General features: G+C 37.2%; 1 protein-coding gene across 1 annotated transcript in view; it reads right to left on the bottom strand.

Annotated features, from left to right (window-relative positions):
- The window catches only part of Ndfip1 (Nedd4 family interacting protein 1), a 58,077-nt gene that overhangs the window by 19,169 nt on the left and 17,462 nt on the right, over positions 1–21,446 (bottom strand). The window contains exons 2-3 of the mRNA XM_005324230.3: positions 8,375–8,462; positions 2,302–2,432 (exon numbers count right to left, since the gene is read on the bottom strand). Coding sequence (XP_005324287.1) covers positions 2,302–2,432; positions 8,375–8,462 — 219 coding nt within the window. The remainder of the gene's footprint in view (positions 1–2,301; positions 2,433–8,374; positions 8,463–21,446) is intronic.

Here is a 21,446-nt window from a genome sequence, read left to right as displayed (position 1 = left end):
GCTTTCTAAATGTTCTTCCTGTCCTTGGGATCTTTTCTATCATGATTTCTCCCATAAATAGTTGCCAGATTAATGTTTCCAAAATATTAGACTATCCCTTCAATACTCCTGATTTGAAAGGACTCCACATGAGCCAGATACAAAATTTAAATGCCTCAGTCTAGCATTCCAAGGATCATACAAATGAGAGCTCTGGTCACATCTTTCTATTTCCCTTTAGAAGGTCCTTGCTCATGAAAAAACCAATGATTACATCCACAAAACTGCCTTATACTGGGTTAAATTTACATCTGCTTTCTGGGCTTTTTCCCTCTGGAATGCTCTTAATTCATCAAAACTCTGGGCTTACTACAAATCCCAACTTTCCCCATGATCACCTAGTAAAAAGTCAGTTCTTAATGCTCATTGCTCATCTCAGAGTAGATATGAATATCTGTGGGCCTTTTAACCTAGATGGATTTTAAGCTCTGTATCCTAATATATACAAAGCTCTTTACTCATCCACTACAGAATATGTAGCACCTTATACAAAAAAGTGATCTATGCATATCTCCTGAATAAGACAGCATTAAGAAACTCTTAGGTACATGTCTATAATACCAGCTACTAGGAAGAATAAGGCAAGAGGATTCCAAGTTCAAGGACAGCCTGGGAGAGATATCCTGTCTCCAAAAAGGGGGTGGGGGTGTAATTCAGTGATAGAGTGCTTTCCTAGCATATGTGAGGCCCTGGGTTCAATCCCCAATATTATACACCACCCTCCAAAAAAGCTCATAACTATGCATACTTTTCAAATAAAAGATGAGCCAGATACAAATTTTAAATGCCTCAGTCTAGCATTATACCCCCACAAATGGTATTAATCATCTCCAGAGTGCTCTAGTGCATCTATTCCAACAGGTTTGTAGAGTACACTGAACATACTAGGAAGGACTCTAGAGTCTAGAATACCTAGGGTTGACTTTCACTTCTGCTACTTATTAGCCAAATGACTTCAGGCAAGTTAGTTCATCTCTTTGGACCTAAATTTTAACATCAATACAATGAAGATAATATACTATCTACTTTGAGAGGTTATTTGAGGGTTGAAAACAATATACAAAATATATAAAAGCATCAAGCACAGTACCAAGCACATTTTTTGCTTCCAGTAAATACGGCAGGTCAGGACTGTTTTGTGTTTAGACAATAAACTCCACAAGGGTTCTTAAGTTTTTCCTTAGTACCAACAAGATCTGAATGCATGTTATCATGTAGGATCAGCTTTTACTGGGCTTATAAACTATTTCTTTCAAGCAGTGGTTTTAGGAGCTCCACTCCTTATAGTAGGCACAGCCTATAAACAGCCCACTATCCTAAAGTCAGGGGAACTTCTTTCTCTGCCCTCCCCCACTACTAGAGATTGAACACACTGGGTGCTCTACCACTGAGCTTCAACCTCCAGCTGTTCCAGGTGTCCACCCCACCCCACCCCACCCCCAACCCCAGCCAGAGTTTTGCTAAGTTGTTGACGCTGGCCTCTAACTTACAGTCCTCCTGCCTCAGCTTCCCAAGTAGCTAGTGTTAAAAGTGTGCACCACTATGCCTAGCAGGACTTCTCTTCTTATTTTACCACTCCCTCCAGTTTCTTGCCAGGCCTAGACCCTGAAACCCTGATTGCCCCAACTTTCCAATATGAGGCTCAAGATTCTACATCCATCGATCTTGACCTGCACGAATATTTATGAAACTATATGTATACTGCTTACAAAAACATCAAGAGCCAAGAGTACCCCAAAATCTCTGCGGGCTTATCTCATCTCATTCTCATGAATCAACATCAGGCTAGATGAGATCTGAACTCATTATACCCCCACAAATGATATTATCTGGACTGCTGGAGGAAGTTCAATTCTATGAACTTGCACATATTTGTTCTTTCTGTAGACCTACCTAGCAACTACCTACCTAACACCAATCTATTAATTGTGCAGAATCAAGGCAGTCAGAGTGTTTCCTAAATTAGTCCCTGCTCCAAGATGTTTCAATCACCCTAAGAGACTTAAGAAAGCTGTGGCAGCAGTTTTAGAGACAGAAAAAATAAGCTGACTTTTGTAGTGATCGATTATCTGCTCATTCATACTTCTATAACATTACTTTTCAGGAAGAAATATTTATTATCCTAAAAGAAAACGTACTTGTTTAAAATTAGCTATACTTTTACTAATCAATACTATCCCAAGGAATAACAAAATTGAATAATGAAAATAACAATTCCCATAAAACAGTCCATCATGTATCAGAATGGCAAACTATACTTACTCTTCCAGGGACCAAAGGGATGGTAGCTTCAGCCTTGGTTCTTTCAGCCTCATCGTAACTGGGCAGCGTTGTAGCCACATTATAAGATGGGGGCTTTGGAAACCCAGATTCATCTTTGTAGTCAAAATAGGCTGCAGGAAAAAAAATGTCACCATTGTCTGATGAGTCGCTGAACTAAAGGAATAAAAGGATTTCCATTAATTGTGGCAAATAAAATCCATTCTTTTCCTAAGATACATATAGAATAACTGAACCAAGACATACATGTAGGGCTGGGTGGTAGAGCGCTTGACCAGTAAGCCTGAGGCCCTGGGTTCAATCTCCAGTACAGGAAAAAAAAAAAAAAAAAAAAAAACAAGAATGTAAGAGACTATGGATGATTTTTAAATTTATTCAATTCTCAGTTATTTGAAATCTAGACTCACTTTGGACCCTTATTTCCAACTGCTTTTCAAACACTACTTGAGAACGCCATCGTGTAGGTTCTCAAAAGGCACGTAAGTTTAATAGTAGAATAAGGAAAACAGTTCAGCAAAAAATACTTCACATGTGTACATGTAAATCTGTATTGTGGTTTCCTCCTATTAACAACGCGTAAATCAACTGGAAAGAAAAAAAAGCCAAAGCTTAAAATTCATTTCTTATTTTGGTACTTTAACTCTTTCACGTGATTTTTTACCACATATTATTTCCTTTGGTATGCTTAATTAAGCTAACTAATTCAGTAACAGAACAATTACTTATCTCTATTAAAATTTTCATTTCCTCTTTTTAACACTGCACCTCCATTCTCATTGACCTCTCTTATGAAAGATCCAATACAAGCAGAAAATATAGAGCTGTAAGTGGATTAAATTTTTACATAATTCTTCCAAAAAATTTTAAAATTTGAAAAAATATTCCCATTCTCATCAAGTTTTAAACATTTTTAATTTAATTATAATTAACTTCCAAAATTTTTACTGTAATCTATTACTAAAATGGTCAATCAACATAATGCACATCATTAATAAAAAAGGAAAAATATTCTACTATCATGACATAGGCATAAAAGGTATTTGATAAAATTCATACCCATAAAACACTTAGTAAAACAAGAGAAAAAAAACTTCATTAATCTGGTCACAAATCTCTACTAACAAAAAAAAAAGGTGAACAACATAGTTAATGATAAATTATTAAAAGTTTTCTTTCCTAAGATTTGAGAATGAAACAAAAATATACACTATTACCTCTTCTAACTAAACATTTCTTAAAAGTCCTAGGCTGGTACAATATGACAAGAGAAATTAAAAAAACAGATTTAAAAATTTAAAAAAAAAACAAAAAACCTGTCAATTATAGATGACATTACTGCATATGTAGAATATCCAAAATTATCTATAAACTATTAAAATATGAGAATTTAGCAAAGTCTCTGGATATACAGTTAATATAAACCACGAATCATATTTGTATATACCAGCAACAAATGGAAAATGAAATCATAAAGGATCTTTTACAATAGCACCAATAGATATCAAACACCTAAAAATAAATGGAATAAAAAGTGTGCAGGACCTTCTACAATGAAACCTACAAAATATGGAAAGAAGTTAAAGGCCTTAATAAATAAATCATGTTCATAAACTCAAAAACAACATTATATATAAAAATGTTAATTCTCTTCAAACTGACCCACAAATACAGTGTAATATGAACTAAAATTCTAGCAGAGCTTTTGTTTTGTCCATTTTATGGAAACTGACAACCTGATTCTAAAATATAAATGGAGGCTGGGGATGTGGCTCAAGCAGTAGCGTGTTCACCTGGCATGCGTGGAGCGCTGGGTTCGATCCCCAATATCACATAAAAAAAATAAAAAATAAAGATATTGTACCTACCCCCCAAAAAATTAAAAAATAAAAAATAAATTTAAAAAATATATATACATGGAAATATAAAAGGTCAAGAATAGTCAAAGCAATTATGAAAAGCTAAAAAACTGAAGGAACCCAGTACAGTGGCTCAAACCTATAAGCCAAGCTACTCTGGAGGCTGAGGCAGGAGGATCATCAAGTTCAAGGCTGGTCTGGTCAACTTAGCAAACCCTATCTCTAAAGTAAAACATTAAAGGAGTTGGCATTAAAAAATAATAATTATAATAATTGAATGGGTGCATAGGGCTGACACTGTGGCTCAGAACACTTGCTAAGCATGCACAAGACCCTGGGTTCAATCCCCTAGTAACACAAAAATTTTAAAAAAAAATTTTTTTTTAAGCTGAAGGACCCATAATCAGACATCAAATTTATAAAACAGCAGGGTACACAAGGATAAATAAATCAAAGAACACAATAGTGAGGCATAAAGAGATCTACACAAATATGGTCATCTGAATTAGAATAATGGTAATACTACAGAAGAGTGGAGAAAGATGGTCTTTTCAGTAACAGTGCTGGAGCCAAATAGATGTCCAAACTAGAACAAAATTAATCTTGCACATTACTTTATACTATATAGAAAAATCAACTGCAGATGGAATACAGATCTTAATGTGAAAAGCAAAATAATAAAACTTTTAAAAGAAAATGTAGGCTGGTTGTGGTGGCACATGTCTGTAATCCCAGCAACTAGGAAGGCTGAGGCAGGAGGATAACAAGTTCAAGGCCAACCTCAGCAACCTAACAAGACCCTGTCTCAAAATAAGAAACAGAAAAGACTAGGGATATAGCTCAGTACCCTGGGCTTAATACCCAGTACCAAAAAAAAAAAAAAAAAAAAAAAAAAAAGGTCATGAAAATTAAATTGAAACTGCCATGTAATCCAGTTTAAAGAGTTTACTTAAAAAAAAGTCACTTTTCCACATTAACTATTCATGTATATACACACTTAAGAAAATATAAAAAAACACATGTATGTACATCATTTATTATAAATACTCCATGTATAATTTATTTTTCTTTTAACCTAGTTATATGAAGACATTACAAAAACCTATACTTTAATCTGCTGGCATAGTCATGTTTTAAAATGTCATTTTTTAAAAAATATTTTTTTAAATTATAAATGGACACAATACCTTTATTTTATTTATTTGTTTTTACATGGTGCTGAGGATCGAACCCAGTGGCTCATACATGCAAGACAAGCGCTCTGCCACTAAGTCACAATCCCAGCCCCTGGCATAGTCATTTTGAATACATTAATACAACTGATACCTACTTACTACCTGAAATGAAAACAATCAAATAACATTTTTTAAACATTTATTTTTTAGTTGTAGGTGGACACAATATCTTTATTTTATTATGTGGTGCTAAGGATCAAACCCAGTGCCTCACGCATGCTAGGCAAGCACTCTTCCTGAGCCACAATCCCAGCCCTCAAAGACATTTTTTTTAATCTTTTATTTATTTATATGTGGTGCTAAGGATCAACCTGTGCCTCACACGTGGTAGGCAAGTGATCTACCACTAAGCTATAGCCCCAGCCCACTTAAAGAACATTTTTATTTCTCTATTTCAAATTATTTTTTTAAAAAATTGTAATCCATCAATATGGGTATCTCCTATAATGTTAAGTTTTTATGAAAAGTTTAATGGCAATCTTTGCATGTTTACTTAGTATATTCAAAACAAACATTGTCTAATACTTATTAAATACTCCAATCTATATACTACAAAATAAAGTAACAATAGATTAAGTGAGTATACCTAATAATGACTTGTGCTTTTCCCCCCATCAACAAGTACATATGCTCTCCAGTCTTTAATCATTTTTTTCATAAATGGACTAATGGGTATAAATAGTCAACATTCATCTCAAAAAAAGAAAGGCCCTTTCAACAAGGAGAGAAGGCTATGTTAAAGGTCTCCTTTTTTCAAAAAGGAAAACTCTTGCTCAAAAATCATTAAAAAATTGATATTCTTGTATAATTCATAATCTACAAATAAACACATTTTCTTGACACTTCATTTAATAGGAACTAAAAAGATCTAGAGATGTACGAAGTAAGTTCCTCCCTCCCTGCTTCCTCCCTTCTCTTTATTTTCAAGGCCTGAATATTAAGCTAGCTCGCTCCCTCCCCACCACACCCCTCTCTTTTTTGGTAGTTGGGATGAACCCAGGGGCACTTTATCACTGAGCCACGTCTCCATTCCTTTATTTTATTTAAATTTTGAGACAAGGTCTCACTAAGTTGTTTAGGGCCTTGATAAGTTACTGAGGCTGGCCTCAAAACTTGTGGTCCTCCTGTCTCAGCGCACTGAGTTGCTGGGATTACAGGTGTGCACTACCATGCTTAGCTTCAAGGCCCAAGTATTAAGATGAAATACCACAAACCCCAAAGACTATATATTTAAGAGTTCATCAGGCCTGTATTCCAGAAACAGTCTACCTTGACTTTATACCCAGTCTTAAGAAGCTTTGATATTTACTGTTCGGGCCCACAATCAGATAAACAAACACATGAGAAAGAGGTGAAAGGACCTCAAGCTGGTGGCAACAAGGCATATCATCTAACAATGGTGGGGGGGACAAATATGGAGAACCTATTCTTTAATCACAAAGTTCTATAAATCTCAATGAAGTACCTGTATGAATATCTTACAATGAACCCCACTATTTTATATAATGAATCTCCCTCTATAAAAAAAAAAAAAAAAAAAAAAAAAAAAAAAAAAACCTCAATGAAGCCATCACAATACTAGGACATCTACCAGAGACTGTTTCTAACTGTAATCCCTAAACCATACAGAAAAATTTAAACAAAGAATATAAGATGTAAGAAAGACCGAGAAGTGTTTGAGAGAGTTCTGTCTAAAATGATCTAAAGTTTTACAACACAGAAGACAGAAACTCAGATACTATTCAGGAAAAAAAAAAAAAAAATCACATTCTGATGATTTGGGCTAGCTAAACATAACGGACTTTTATCATTAATAAAAAATTCTTATTAATTTAATGAGCTGTGATTTTTACTGGGTGCATTTAATGGAAGACCAGAATTTATGGTCTAGAGAGAAAAAAGGATGACGGCATTATGATTTCTTTTCCAAGTCTTGATGTTCCAGGCTTAACTTAGTTCTAGAAGATAATCTAGAAATTTTCCAAAACCTTATATTAGCAGGATTTGTTTCCAGGTATTTACAAATGAAAGAATCATAACTAGTACAAGGCAATAGAACTACAAAGAGTTCAGAGACTGAAGACAAAATAGAGAAATACTGACTGACCTGTTCTGTGTAACTATAACAGCAACCTCAGAGACACAGAGATTATCAATCTTATATCAACTGACAATAACTGTCCAACTGCTGTATTGAAATGAGGCTGTGTCTGAGCTCTACAGGTTGAATGATGTCCCAATTCACCTATAGTATCTATCTTAGAAGCAGGCTGAGTTCAGTCGTGGCACATGGGTCATGTGTATGCCACTCTACCATAGTTCTGTTTTAGAGAATATGGAAGAGTTTCTACCAAAACTGGTCAACTTTGAGAAATTAGAGCAGAACTGGTATTCAGAAACTAGTTACCAAAAGACGTCAATTACTGACATTTTCTTTCTCCTTCCCCAACTTGTCCACACATACATAACAGATAATCTGGCATGAGAAGACTAAGCAAAGAAAGTTTAAGCTATGAGAAACAAATTGGAATGAAAGGGTTGGAAGATTTCTAGTTTTCTTCATTAAGGATTTACTAGCATAAAATACATTTAATACAGTATATTACTGTATCACTGGTATTACTGGCTATAAGTACCAGGATCACAAAGGGCAAAACAGCTAATGAAGAATTCAATCCTAAAACTGAAAGTGATCACCCAATTCCTCATTTTCTACTTTTTTAAATTTTAAGAGTCAGCTGGAATAAAATTAAGCTCTATACAAAAGCCACAATGAAATGGGCTTCTATCTGTTTTTCAGTTTAGTAAAGTGAATTTTTTTCATCTTTGACCACAAACTAAAAATAAAGCCAAGGATAACTTAAGAAAAGCTGATGCAAAGGCAAATAGCAATAAACATATACTAGACAAGGTCTAAGTGTATTTTATTTAAGAATTCAGTAACCACCTTGCCCCATTACCTACCTGCACTCTCTGCAGAGATGCTGCTATAAGGCGGTGGAGCATCACCTGCAGCCTGTTCAGGTTCCCCAGGCTCTTCTTCATTCTGCAACTATAAAAATTTCAGATATTAATGCACATATAAAAATAATTAGAGAGAAGAGAACCTGAAGATGGGAATAGCCTTTCTGGAAAGCTGGTAGTATGTTTCAAAGCCTTAAAATGTGATCCTTTAAAAAATATATTCTACTCCTAGGAAATTGTTTTATGGAATTAATCAAAGAGAAAATGTTAGATAAAAACGCTATTGCAGCAAAAAAATTGAAGCAATCTAAATTCCAATCAGAGAATTTACTATAGTACTTTTCACAAAGGACTATTAGGCAGTCATGAAAAATAAAAATAAAGTTTTGACAATTAAGACAGATATTCAAACCGTTGCATGAAAAAAAAAGAGAAAAAAGCTAAATTTACCAAAGAGGATACATCAAATAATTTATTTTTTAAAAGACAGATATAAATTGGGTATGTGGTGCATGCCTATAATCTCAGCTTTGAGAGGCTGAGGCAGGGGAATCTCAAGTTTGAGGCCAGTTTGGGCAATTCAGTGAGACACTGTCTCAAAATAAAAAAATTTAAAAAGAAATGTTAAAGGTCTGTGGGTGTAGCTTAAGAGTGCTTGCTTAATATGTGCAAGGCCCTGGGTTCAATCCTCAGTACTACACACACACACACAGAAGACTGATTCATAATGCAAAGAATATCTAGAATGCTGGACATCTACAATTCAACACTATTATCTCTAAGCAATGGAAGTATAGCATTTTTTCCTTTTTGTTGTTTATATGTATGTTCTATTTTTCTGATGAACATTTATCACTTATATAATTTTATAGTTAGAAAAATAATTTGTTAGGACAAACACAAATCAAGGAAAACCAACAATTATCATTTTATTCAGTTTACACATAGAAATCAAATCTTAAATAACTGAGATAGTTACAAAAACACAAAATTCTAACATCTATTTAGACATCTCCCTTTTCTCCATCTCAGCAACTTTCTTAAATAGCCAAATCTTCTGGTACACTATTTTAATGTTATTTATATTTTTAGTGTTGGGGATTGAACTCTGGGCCTTGGGCATGCCAAGCACATGTTCTACCACTAAGTAAATCCCCCAGTTCTTCTTCAGTTATTTTAAATAACATACTGAAAGTGTCTGCCTGCTGTTGCTGGTATGGACAGTCTACCCAAGTTACCATCATAGGAAAAAAAGACTTCTCTTAATTTTTCCAGTGTGATTTGCAGCCCATATTTATTTAAAAGATGAATTTGCTGGAACTGGGAGCCAATCTGTAAAGTACTAACAAATATTCATTGATGTAACCAATTTAGGGGTCTGGCCCTGGCTTCAGCATCATAATGTATAGAGTCAACTGAGATACTTACAAAACACACACCACCTCGAATCAATACTCTTACTAACTCTATCACAGACTGAGACAGAACAAGACCTAAGGTGTCATAACATGAAACAGAACTCCCTAATCCATTAAATTCCAATTAGCCATCTCAATCTCTATGTCCCATGCTATTAAAAACCAGATTCCCAACAAACTTTTCCAATTACTATTGCAAAGCATTCAACTTCAAATGAATTATCATACTTTGTTCTCATCAGCATATATCATCTGGGCATATTTTTTGAGTCCTAGTAATCTAAATCAAAGGCACTCCCCAAATAATTGTGTTATAACCTAAGATAATTTTTTCTTATAAATGAAAGTGTAAGGGCAAAATAGCTATAGGAAAGTCAAATACTCTTGGGATGCCAAATCACAAGAACAGAAGCAAAAACAGCTTTCCAAAAATGTTACCTTACTGTAAGGCAGCCAGGAATGTCCCTTATTTAAGACTTGTCTGATTTCTGACCTGTTTTATATTTCCTGATCTTGGTCAAAGTAATCATATTTCCTCTGTATAATTTAGGTTTCAGAAAGGAAACATGGCAATTCTAAGAAATACAGATGTTCAAAGACTAAAGAGGTTTTACATGCCTGTGTCTATAAGATATGCTGCCAGTCTCCTAGCAACCTGGTAATGTGAAATCTGATCATTGGCCATCACAGTAACAGATAACAGATCGAAGAAATTCCAACATTCTCAGAAACCCCAATTTTCTCTTTGGTGAGGAAAAAAGAAAGACTGCTCCATTAAAAATCATCACTTTAAAATCATGTAATATTTCCATCTTTTAAAAGGGAAAAACAAGCTGGGTACAGTAGCACATGCCTGTAATTCCAATGACTTGGGAGACTGAGGGAGAAGGATTCCAAGTTCAAGGCCAGCTTTAGCAACTTTTGCAAGACCCTCAACACTTTAGTGAGAGCTTATCTCAAAATAAAAAGTTAAAAGGACTGGGGGCAGGGGGGTGGGGGGACTGGTGTAGATGTAACCCAGTGGAAGAGCACCCCTGGGTTCGATAATCCCCAGCACAAAAAATAAAACATTATGACTCTATGGTATAGCAGAGGCTCTATACCACTGGGGTGATCCCAAAATCTCACCTCACCTTCACACTCTGGCTTACTTCTATAATGTTGGTGCTATTTTTAAAAATAAAACTATAATGTGTAGGGGGGAGGAGCAATCACCTTTTTAAAAAAAATACTTAGTGATCCCAATTATGTTCAATGATAACTTGCTGGACAATAAAATTGGTTTGTTTTTGTTTTTATATCAGAAATTTAATTCAGGGGCACTCAACCATTGAGCCACATCCCCAGCCCTATTTTGTATTTTATTTAGAGATAAGGTCTTGCTGAGTTACTTAGGGGTCTCACTTTTGCTGAGGCTGGCTTTGAACTCAGGGTCCTCATGCCTCAGCTTCCTGAGCTACTGGGATGAGAAGTGCGCCACAGCACCCATCCCCTAAAATCTTAAACATACACATTTTTACACTTTGGGAACCAGGTCAGGTACTCACTAATAAAGGAGAGGGAATGTGTATAGTAAAACTAGAGCGAGCAATGAATTATTTACTGTTGAGAGCCACAGCCAAAGGGGCCCCAGCAAACTTCCAGCTGCCAGCAAGCTTCAGACTGCCCCAGCAACATCTAGCTGATTGGCTCCTCTGCGGTGATGTTCATTGGGCTGTTTCCCTGCCCTTCAGACTGCCAGCTGATGATTGGCTCACAGCTGCCCCAGCAACATCTAGCTGATTGGCTCCTCCACGGAGCTGCTCATTGGGTGACTTCTTTGGCTCTGCCCACGCAACCCAGCCAATCGGCCTCAAGAGGAGGAGGATTGTGGGAGGAAAAGGCTGGTGTGGGGGAGAGAGGCTTGTGGAAGCCGGTGGTGGCAGTTGGGCTCTGAGGGTTTTTCCCTGGAGCTGTTTTGTTTGGCGTTTGTAGTTCTAAAAATAAAGTTAGTTTCTTTTTGACAAGTGGCTCCTGATTTGTGCCAAGCCAGACTTCGGCATTTGGTGGCTCGCACGGGGAGCAACTGAGGGTAAGTAAACTGCTCGCCCCTGAGGGCAGGGCGAGAGGATGGGGAGCCATTCTAAGTCTCCTCTTTTGTTTTGCTTCGTTTTTGTTTTAACTTTCCTGTCCCTGGAGATGAGTAAGAGGGAAGAAAAACCACTCACATCTGAGGAAAAACTATTTGCGTTTGAGGAACAGATAGGGAGAAAGGACGGATGCATATGTCAGGAGGATAGAAAGGCTGTTATAATGATTTTGTGTGGTTCCCTTTTTATTGGATTCTGTCTCGGTTTTGTTTGGCGTCATCTTGTTGGGTTGTATTATAGTAGAAATACGGGATCAGCAATTAGTAAAAAACAAACCGAAAGAGTGTTAAGTAAATTGTTAGAGGAAGGAAGCTTCCCAGTAAAATCAAGAGCAGTCAGGGCATACGTTGATGTAATACAAGAATATAGCCCATGGCTTTTTAAGGAGGAGCTGTTAGATATATCACAATGGAACCATCATGGTGAAGATTTAAAAAGAATAGAAAAGAACAACCCAGGGACTCTGCCAGTTGGCACATTGTCATTGTGGACGTTGGTATCTAGTTTGCTTAGTCCAAAGCCTTCAGTTCAGACAGAGGTAGAGGAAGAAGAAGACATATTGATTCAAGTAGAAGAGGAAGTCTCTCAAGTTAGTCAGAAAGAGGAAAAGATTCAAGTGAAAGAGAAGGTCTTTCGAGATAGTGAGACAGAGGAAGGAAGTTTAGAGCAGAAAAATCTATCAGGGGAAAAGTTAAAACAGGTGACTGCTAATAAGACCCTTTTATTAGAGAGCGTAAGTGTCCAACCAACAGCACCGCCTCTACAGGAGACTGCTACTAACAGCATTCTATCACCAGAGGGCGTAAGTGTTCAACCAACAGCGCCACCTCTACAGGAGACTGCTACTAACAGCACTCTATCACCAGAGGGCATAAGTGTCCAATCAACAGCACCACCTCCATATGCTAAGAGACTCCCAACCCCCGCAGTTGATAGTTTGGATCCTGAGACAGGATCTCAAGTATGCCCTGTATTTGAGGTAGGAGGGCAGCGAACTTACCAGGGTTTAAATTTCAAATCAGTGAAGGAGCTAAAAGAGGCTGTAGCAACCTATGGTCCTCAAGCACCCTTCACTGTAAGCTTGGTCGAATCCATTACCAACTTAAGCATGACGCCAGCAGATTGGGCTAGTTTGTGTAAAGCTGTGCTAAATGGAGGACAATACCTGTTATGGAAGGTTGCCAATGAGGAATTTTGCAAGGAGACGGCTAGTCGAAATGCAGCAGCTGGTTATCCTCAGAGAAATCTAGATATGTTGTTAGGAAAGGGACCTTATGAGGATCGGCAGCAACAACTTGCATATGATCCTGGTGTATATTTACAAATTGCTGTAGATGCAGTTAGGGCATGGAAGTCTTTACAAGAACCTGGAGGTTTACAAGGTCAATTATCTAAGATAATACAAGGAGCTAATGAACCTTACGCTGAATTTGTAGATAGGCTTATTCAAACAGCTACCAGAGTTTTTGGGAATACAGAACAAGCAATGCCATTTATAAAACAACTGGCTTATGACCAAGCGAATCGTTGGTGTAGAGATATCATTAGACCATGGAAACATGAAGATTTAAACACATATATTAAATTATGTAGAGACATTAATGAACAAGGGCAAATTGTGGCAGCTGCAGTAAAACAAGCTTTAGATGCCAGAGACATTAATGAACAAGGGCAAATTGTGGCAGCTGCAGTAAAACAGGCTTTAGATGCCAGAGACATTAATGAACAAGGGCAAATTGTGGCAGCTGCAGTAAAACAGGTTTTAGATGCCAGAGACATTAATGAACAAGGGCAAATTGTGGCAGCTGCAGTAAAACAGGCTTTAGATGCCAGGCCAAGAACATGCTACAATTGTCAACAAACAGGACATTTTAAAAGGAATTGCCCCATAGGAGGAGGGTTTAACAAAACTAGGTATCAAACAAGTAGAATACCGGGTATTTGCCCACGATGCCGTAGAGGGAGACATTGGGCTAATGAATGCCGTTCTCAAACCACCATAGAGGGTACTCCATTATATTGGGCTAATGAATACCGTCCTCAAACCACCATAGAGGGTACTCCATTATCAAAAAACGAACAAGGACAAGGTGTTTATCCACAATATCGTGGACAAAGGCATCGGGCTCCGTTGCCAAAAAATGGACAGGGGGCCCCAATGCTCCGGGGCCCCAAACCACAAATATACGGAGCACTGGAGGAACCCAGCAACCCCAGCAACCCCATCAGGGTAGTGCCCAGCACATCAGATCCCTCATCAGACAAACCAGAGGGAGCGCAGGGTTGGACATCTGCGCCTCCACCAAGTCAGTACTAACTCCAGAGATGGGAGTTCAAATCATTCCCACAGGGGTAAAAGGACCTCTTCCCAAAGGAACAGTAGGCTTATTATTGGGACGCAGCTCTTCTACTCTAAAAGGACTTTTGATAAGTCCTGGGGTAATTGATTCCAATTATGAAGGTGAAATAAAAATTATAGCCAGTTCTCCAAAGGGTATATCAGTAATTTCACCAGGAGATAGAATAGCACAGTTACTAATAATACCAAGCCTACATGATAAATTTTCCAGTCATGTTGTAGAAAGAGGTTCCAAGGGATTAGGCTCCACAGGTGTAGATTGGGCTATGCTTTCTTTAAATTTAGATTCTCGCCCCATGCTAAAACTAAATATTCAAGGACATGAATTTAATGGGCTACTGGATACAGGTGCAGACCTTAGCATCATCTCTCGTCAAGAATGGCCAAAACATTGGCCATTACAACAAGCCACTCAATCGCTTCGAGGCCTAGGAGTGGCGACTAATCCCGATAGAAGTGCAATGCTATTAGATTGGAAGGATCCTGAAGGATGTGAAGGAACTATACAGCCATATGTATTGGATCATCTTCCCGTAAATTTATGGGGACGAGATGTCTTAGATCAATTAGGTTTGACATTAACAAATAATATCAATCAAAATGCACCCACTATTATGGCTAGACAAGGTTTTAGGAAAGGAAAAAGATTAGAAAGACAAGAACAATGTATAGCAGCACCAATACAAATAGATCAAAGAACAGACAGACATGGGTTGGATTTTCACAAAGGGCCACTGAGACAATAAAAATTACATGGAAATCAGAAAGACCAGTATGGGTTCCTCAGTGGCCCTTGACTAAAGAAAAGACACAAGTAGCCCATGATCTGGTCAAACAACAATTAGCGGAAGGACATATACAACCTTCTGTATCTCCCCATAATACCCCCATTTTTGTCATCAAAAAGAAATCTGGTAAATGGAGACTACTGCAAGATTTAAGAGCCATTAACAATGAAATGGTCATTATGGGACCTGCTCAATCGGGGATTCCTCAATTGTCTGCTTTGCCAAAAACTTGGTATGTTTTAGTTATAGATATTAAAGATTGTTTTTTTTCAATTCCAATTCATCCTGAGGATAGTCCACGTTTTGCATTTACTATCCCTGCACTAAATCATGAAGGTCCTGATCAGAGATATGAATGGAAAGTACTCCCTCAAGGGATGGCTAACAGCCCAACTATGTGTCAAATTTATGTTAACAAAGTAATCCAGCCACTTAGAAATCAAAATCCTGAACTACAAATATTTCATTATATGGATGATGTATTATTAGCACACAAAGCTAAAAACACATTGCTAGAATGTTATGCCACACTTACAAACTTATTAAAAAATTATAATCTAGAGATAGCAATAGATAAAGTACAATTAAATTTTCCAATTAATTATTTAGGAGTTCTATTATCCTCAACCATGGTCCGTCCACCAAAAATTCAAATACGAGTAGATCAACTCAAATCACTTAATGACTTTCAAAAGTTATTAGGAGACATAAATTGGATAAGGCCTTATCTAGGTATTCCAACAGGAGAATTGGGACCTTTATTTGATATCCTAAAAGGTCCATCAGATCCAAATTCACCCCGAATGTTAACGCCTGAAGCAAGAAAGGCATTAAAAATCATTGAAACATATATGGAAAATATGCATTTGGATAGAATTGATATAAGTTTGCCTTTATTATTTATTGTATTACCAACAAAAAATATTCCTACAGGAGTATTTTGGCAAGAAGGTCCATTATTATGGATACATTTATCTTATTCTCCTAACACTATTCTTACTAGATATCCTGAGGCTGTAGGACAATTAATACTCAAAGGAATAAAAACAGCAAAGGCAGTGTTTGGAATTTCTCCCCATAAAATTATTACTCCATATACTATGAATCAAATTGATGAATTAGCTAATGAGTTAAATACTTGGGCAATAATAATGTGCAAATCTAATGTTTCATTTGATAACCACTTACCATCTAATCCTTTATTGTCTTTTTGGTCATTGCATCCTGTAATTTTTCCAAAAATGACAAGAAAAACACCTATCATGAATGCTCCAAATATATTCACTGATGGGTCAAATAATGGTACAGCAGCAATAGTTACACCTGATCAAACTTTTACATTTTTAGTACCCAAACAATCGGCTCAAAAGGTAGAGCTTAATGCAGTATTACAAACTTTTGTGATGTTTAAAGATTCTGTATTTAATTTATTTTCTGATAGCCAGTATATAGTTAATGCTATAGTATCCCTTGAAGATGCTGGTAGAATTTCCCCTTCTTCTACTGTTTTCTCTTTGTTTTCCACTATACAAAGTTTAATCTGGGACAGAAAAGATCCATTCTTTATAGGACATATCAGGGCACATACAGGATTGCCTGGAGCTCTTAGTTTGGGCAATGATTTAGCAGATAAAACTACACGTGACATACATATTTTCTCTGTACTAGAAGAAGCTATAAATTTTCATGAAAGATTCCATGTCAATGCTAATACTTTACAAAAGCGTTTTAAAATAACTAAGGAACAAGCTAGACAAATAATAAAACAATGTCAAAATTGTGTGACCTTTTTACCACAAGTTAATCTTGGAGTCAATCCTAGAGGATTGATGCCTAACCATATTTGGCAGATGGACGTCACACACTTGCCAGAATTTGGAAAATTAAAATATTTGCATGTTACAGTTGATACTTCTTCTGGATTTTTGATGGGCTCCCTTCATGCCGGTGAAAAAACTAAAGATGTTATAGCTCATTGCTTACAAAATTTTGCCACTGTGGGCATTCCAAAACAGTTAAAAACAGATAATGCCCCTGGTTATACGTCTACTTCTTTTAAACAATTTTGCTCATCATTTGGCATTACTCATATAACAGGAATCCCATACAATCCACAGGGTCAAGGCATAGTTGAAAGAGCTCATCAAACTATTAAAATGTACTTATTAAAGCAAAAAGATGGAATTGGGAAGGGGTATATATTCCCCAAAGATAAACTTAAAATAACCCTTTTTACTCTAAACTTTTTAAATTTGGATTCATCAGGACTTAGTGCTGCAGAAAGGCATATGTGTCCAAAAAATGTACATAAGCCCAAGGTACTTTGGAAAGATATTCTAACAGGACAATGGAAAGGTCCTGACCCAGTAATTGTCTGGAATCGGGGGTCTGTTTGTGTGTTTCCACAGGAAGAACAGCAGCCGATTTGGATTCCAGAGAGATTAACCAAGGTTCTGACCCAGTGATTGTCTGGAGTCGGGGGCCTGTTTGTGTGTTTCCACAGGGAGAACAGCAGCTGATTTGGATTCCGGAGAGATTAACTAAAATCCTGACCCAGTGATTGTCTGGAGTCGGGGGTCTGTTTTTGTGTTTCCACAGGGAGAACAGCAGCCGATTTGGATTCCAGAGAGATTAACTAAAGCGATTTCTACAGACCAAAAAGAAGATGATTTAGCTCAAATCCATAATAGCTGATATCCAAAACTCCAATTTGGCTATCCTTACATCTGCGACAGAACCAGGATGCTTTTTTCAATATCTATTTTATTATTGCCCTTTCCCATATCATGAAGTTCTATTTTATTTTTTTGAGCTCATACAGACCTAGGTTAATGTTTTGCTGATCAGTTCTATTTTTTTTTGACTATAGAGTTTTTAAACATTGCAATAGAGATTTTACCTGTAAAAAGTTATAAGGCCTTTACTATTGTGTTATGTGTTGTATGTATTATATTATGTGTGCACACTTGTGTTTTGTGTTATATGTTTGAATGTACGTATGTCCAATGTACGTATTTCTATATATCATATATGATGAGCGCTCATGAAAAGATGGATCCAAATATTTTTTTTTTATTCACGTGATTTAAATGGTTTAATTTAAATTGGGTAAATAACTGTTAAGAATTGTTTTAATATGTAAACAAAAAAGGAGGTTCTGTTTGTTTACTCTCACCTTTCGTTTTCATTATATTTAATAATTCTCTTCACTATAATGTAAATTGTTAAGAAAATTGTTTTCTTTTAAGAAAATTGTTTTCTTTTAGTGCCTTCTGGAATGTTACCTAATTTTTTCTTTAGCCATTATTGCCAGAATTTCTATCTTCATCCCAGTGCCGATGAAGATAATATAAATTGTTAAGAAAATTGTTTTCTTTTAGTGTCTTCTGGAATGTTACCTAATTTTTTCTTTAGCCATTATTGCCAGAATTTCTATCTTCATCCCAGTGCCGATGAAGATAATATAAATTGTTAAGAAAATTGTTTTCTTTTAGTGTCTTCTGGAATGTTACCTAATTTTTTCTTTAGTCATTATTGCCAGAATTCCTATCTTCATCCCTGTGCCGGTGAAGACAAAGATAAAACTAATCTACAGTTTCTGCAATAGCCATCACTGAACTGCTTACAGAACTTACACTGAACTGCTTACAGAACTATGTGTCACTTGTATGCATTGTGAACTATCTGTTGGTGCAGCGACTTGTGTAGTGTTGGGATATTTTTGCTGATGATATCATCGGTGGTACAATTTTCCCAAAAGGAGCCGTCAATTGACTTGGTATATCTTCCTCCCTTCTGCTTGTCATGATCATTCAGCTAAAATTTGGGGGTCAACAGAGGTGAGGCAAAGAACCTCACCCCCCCCCCGCTGAGACCTCTCCACAGGTGTGGCTGTACTGGACCGGTAGTCAATGACGGGTAAGATCCAATTACAATGGTACCAACCTAAGACAGGAGGCTGACGCCCTGAGGTCAGCTCATCCGAAGACGGGTAAGGACCATATGTATTGGACAACCTAAGGCAGGCACGGTCCATAAGCCACATGCTTGTTGTTTAAACAGAGAGGGGGAGATGTTGAGAGCCACAGCCAAAGGGGCCCCAGCAAACTTCCAGCTGCCAGCAAGCTTCAGACTGCCCCAGCAACATCTAGCTGATTGGCTCCTCTGCGGTGATGTTCATTGGGCTGTTTCCCTGCCCTTCAGACTGCCAGCTGATGATTGGCTCACAGCTGCCCCAGCAACATCTAGCTGATTGGCTCCTCCACGGAGCTGCTCATTGGGTGACTTCTTTGGCTCTGCCCACGCAACCCAGCCAATCGGCCTCAAGAGGAGGAGGATTGTGGGAGGAAAAGGCTGGTGTGGGGGAGAGAGGCTTGTGGAAGCCGGTGGTGGCAGTTGGGCTCTGAGGGTTTTTCCCTGGAGCTGTTTTGTTTGGCGTTTGTAGTTCTAAAAATAAAGTTAGTTTCTTTTTGACAAGTGGCTCCTGATTTGTGCCAAGCCAGACTTCGGCAATTTACCTGGTTCCTTTTTTTTTAATGCTACTGGAGATTGAACCCAAGGCCACTCTAGCTCTAAGCTATACCCCAAGCCCTTTTAATTTTTGAAACAGTCTTGCTAATTTGCTGAGGTTGGCCTTGAACTTGCCATCCACATGCCTCAGCCTCTCAAGCAATTGGAATTACATGTGTACACCACCTAAACACAACTCAAAAATTTATTTTTTAAGATTTTCTTTTTCTGTGTCTGGGAACACTTCCAGAGGTCAACGATCTCTTCAGCCTCTCTTCAGAGCTCTGAGAATAAGTATATCATTGTCACTTTGGGTTGCAGTTGGAAAGGCTCAGAGTCTCATATCAATTAGATCACTAGGAGCCTACCCCAGTCCATCTTAACTGTCACAGAAGCTGAATTGTAGGTGATCCTCTAAGAGGCAGGTCTAAAAGCAATAGGAATTTCTGTTACTGCAAAGTGCTACGGGGCAACTGTGATACTAGCTGTTGGGGACTGGATTCTTTTCATCATATTTTTGTTAAAATTTGACCAATTTTACTTAACTCTACTTTTAATTAATTAATTAATTTCATTAATTATTTATTGTGGTTTTGGGTCTTGAAACTGATCCATGGCCTAGAGCATGCTAGGCACTAAGCCAAACACTTAGCTTTACCACTAAGCTAAACCTCAGCCCCTCTACTATGATTATGGCACTTCTTTTTCCAAACAGCATTATTCAACTGCTTACACATAATAGAAAATACTGAGTTTAATACAAAATTGTCTGTAACTACCTTTATCTCTACCACTGAAATAAGAACAATAATCATCTTAAAATTCAGGTGGCCTTTCATTTTACTGCACTCTACATTATTACTTTACTTTCTTTTCTATGTTCCCACTTTAGATATATCATAATCTATAATTGTACCTCTTGGCCTTGATCACCTTCAAATCCCACCCCACATACCCAAACCCACACAGTACTGAGGTTGAACCCAGGTGCACTCTAACACTGAGCTTCATTCTCAACCCTTTTTATTTTTATTTTAAGAGGAAGTCTCATTAAGTTGCCCAGGTTGGCCTTGAACTTGGGATGCTCTTGCCTCAACCACAGTCTCTGGGATTATAGGATGCACTACCATGCCCAGCTTTACTCTAAATTTTAAAAAAATATTTATTTACCAACAAATGCTACTCAAGATTAAGCCTGCAAATAAAATAAAGGATTCTCACCCTTCTCATTTCCTCTGCATCCAACTACTACTGCTATTAGAAATAAATATGACATTTTAAAGACCCCCCAAGAGCCAGGGTACAGTGGTACATGCCTGTATTCTCAACAACTCAGGAGGCTGAGGCTAGAGAATCATTTGAGCCCAAGAGATACAGGCAATTTTGATTAATATAGTGAGATCCTTTCTCAAAAGGAAAAAATCTCCAGTGTGTAGTTCTAGTTCTCAAAGAAATAAATCTGAATTTAACAAGTTTAAAGACATTTATACCACAGGCTTTAATTTGTACTTGAGTTCCCACCCCAGCAAGAAGGTTTCACTACCACCCTCTCCTAAGAAGTTTTAAAGATAATCTTCAGTTTAGAAACAAGCTGTTTTTGAGCAACAGCAGAGCCAAGCCTAGGATTAGTGCTCAATAAGGGGCAACAATTTATAACTGTATCAAATGTCAGTACCTATAGGCACTAAAAAGTCATTCTTCAATTCTCTATATTTACTAAGAATGGGAAAACAACAAAAGAAACCTACTAAATAAAAGCTGGGCACAGCAGCGCATACCTGTAGTCCTAGCAACTCAGTAGGCCGAGGCAGGAAGATCTCAAGTTTGAGGCCAGCCTGGGCAACATGAGAAGACTCTGTCTCAAAATAA

The sequence above is a fragment of the Ictidomys tridecemlineatus genome, chromosome 1 (assembly GCF_052094955.1).
Source record: "Ictidomys tridecemlineatus isolate mIctTri1 chromosome 1, mIctTri1.hap1, whole genome shotgun sequence".
Taxonomy (NCBI): domain Eukaryota; kingdom Metazoa; phylum Chordata; class Mammalia; order Rodentia; family Sciuridae; genus Ictidomys; species Ictidomys tridecemlineatus.
The sequence above is the reverse complement of the archived record's forward strand: the minus strand, read 5'-3'. Positions and strand labels throughout refer to the sequence as shown.